Raw genomic sequence first — 759 nt, 5'->3', positions numbered from 1 at the left:
AACGCCTTGCCTCCCTCCCTTCCCGACAGACTGCTGGGCCCTGGCATCAGATGGACCAACCTCAATCCGCAGAAGATCGTCAACAGAATAAGGGAAATCGAGAGTTACGAGGGATACGAACACGGCTTTTCCCTCTCCTACTTCGCGGACTTCATGAAACGGGTAAGTGGAGGCGAACGATGCTTACATGTTCTTTTTATAGATTACGTTGTTTTTCTTTTTTTTTTTATCCATTGTTAGTGGATTTTTAGATGGTGGTTATGTTAGTTTGGTTATGATTATCTAGCGGATATTTATTAAGATTATTATTATTTTTTAGGGGAGGTTATACCAATTCGGTTGAAATTGTCTAGCGAAGAAGGACTTTGGAAATGACATAACAAGATATAATTTATTTTGGAAAGTTCTATTATTACATTAATCAGTCTACAAAGACAGTATAGAGACTTAGAAGAATATTCACCCTGCCTCCTGTTAGCTGGGTAGTTACATGTGGGAAAATGTGGGGGTTGTGTGGTCAGGCGAGGCGACCTGTGGGGCGTGTGACCCGACCCACATATGCCAAGGTATGTGACCTGTGACAAGGGGTGACCTTAGCTGGTTTCTCATGTTTGTACAGCGCCCGGGTCATGGGGTCGTGTGAGCTTGTGGACCGGTTAGTTAATGGGCCTCAAAAAATTGTAATTTGAAAAAGTGACAACAAGCGTTAAGCAGGAAAATATCGTTAACAGAAATAAATCACGTTTTTTTGATCGCTCC

At 42.3% G+C, this 759-nt stretch overlaps 1 protein-coding gene across 1 annotated transcript in view; it reads left to right on the top strand.

The window, feature by feature from the left end:
* Positions 1–759, top strand: part of LOC119587126 (protein patched-like) — a gene marked incomplete at its 3' end in the record, with an annotated part of 106921 nt that overhangs the window by 77779 nt on the left and 28383 nt on the right. Inside the window, 1 exon segment of the mRNA XM_037935877.1 lies at positions 30–162. Within this exon segment, the coding sequence (XP_037791805.1) occupies positions 30–162 (133 nt within the window).

This window comes from Penaeus monodon, chromosome 22 (genome assembly GCF_015228065.2).
Source record: "Penaeus monodon isolate SGIC_2016 chromosome 22, NSTDA_Pmon_1, whole genome shotgun sequence".
NCBI classification, from domain to species: Eukaryota; Metazoa; Arthropoda; class Malacostraca; order Decapoda; family Penaeidae; genus Penaeus; species Penaeus monodon.
The sequence above is the reverse complement of the archived record's forward strand: the minus strand, read 5'-3'. Positions and strand labels throughout refer to the sequence as shown.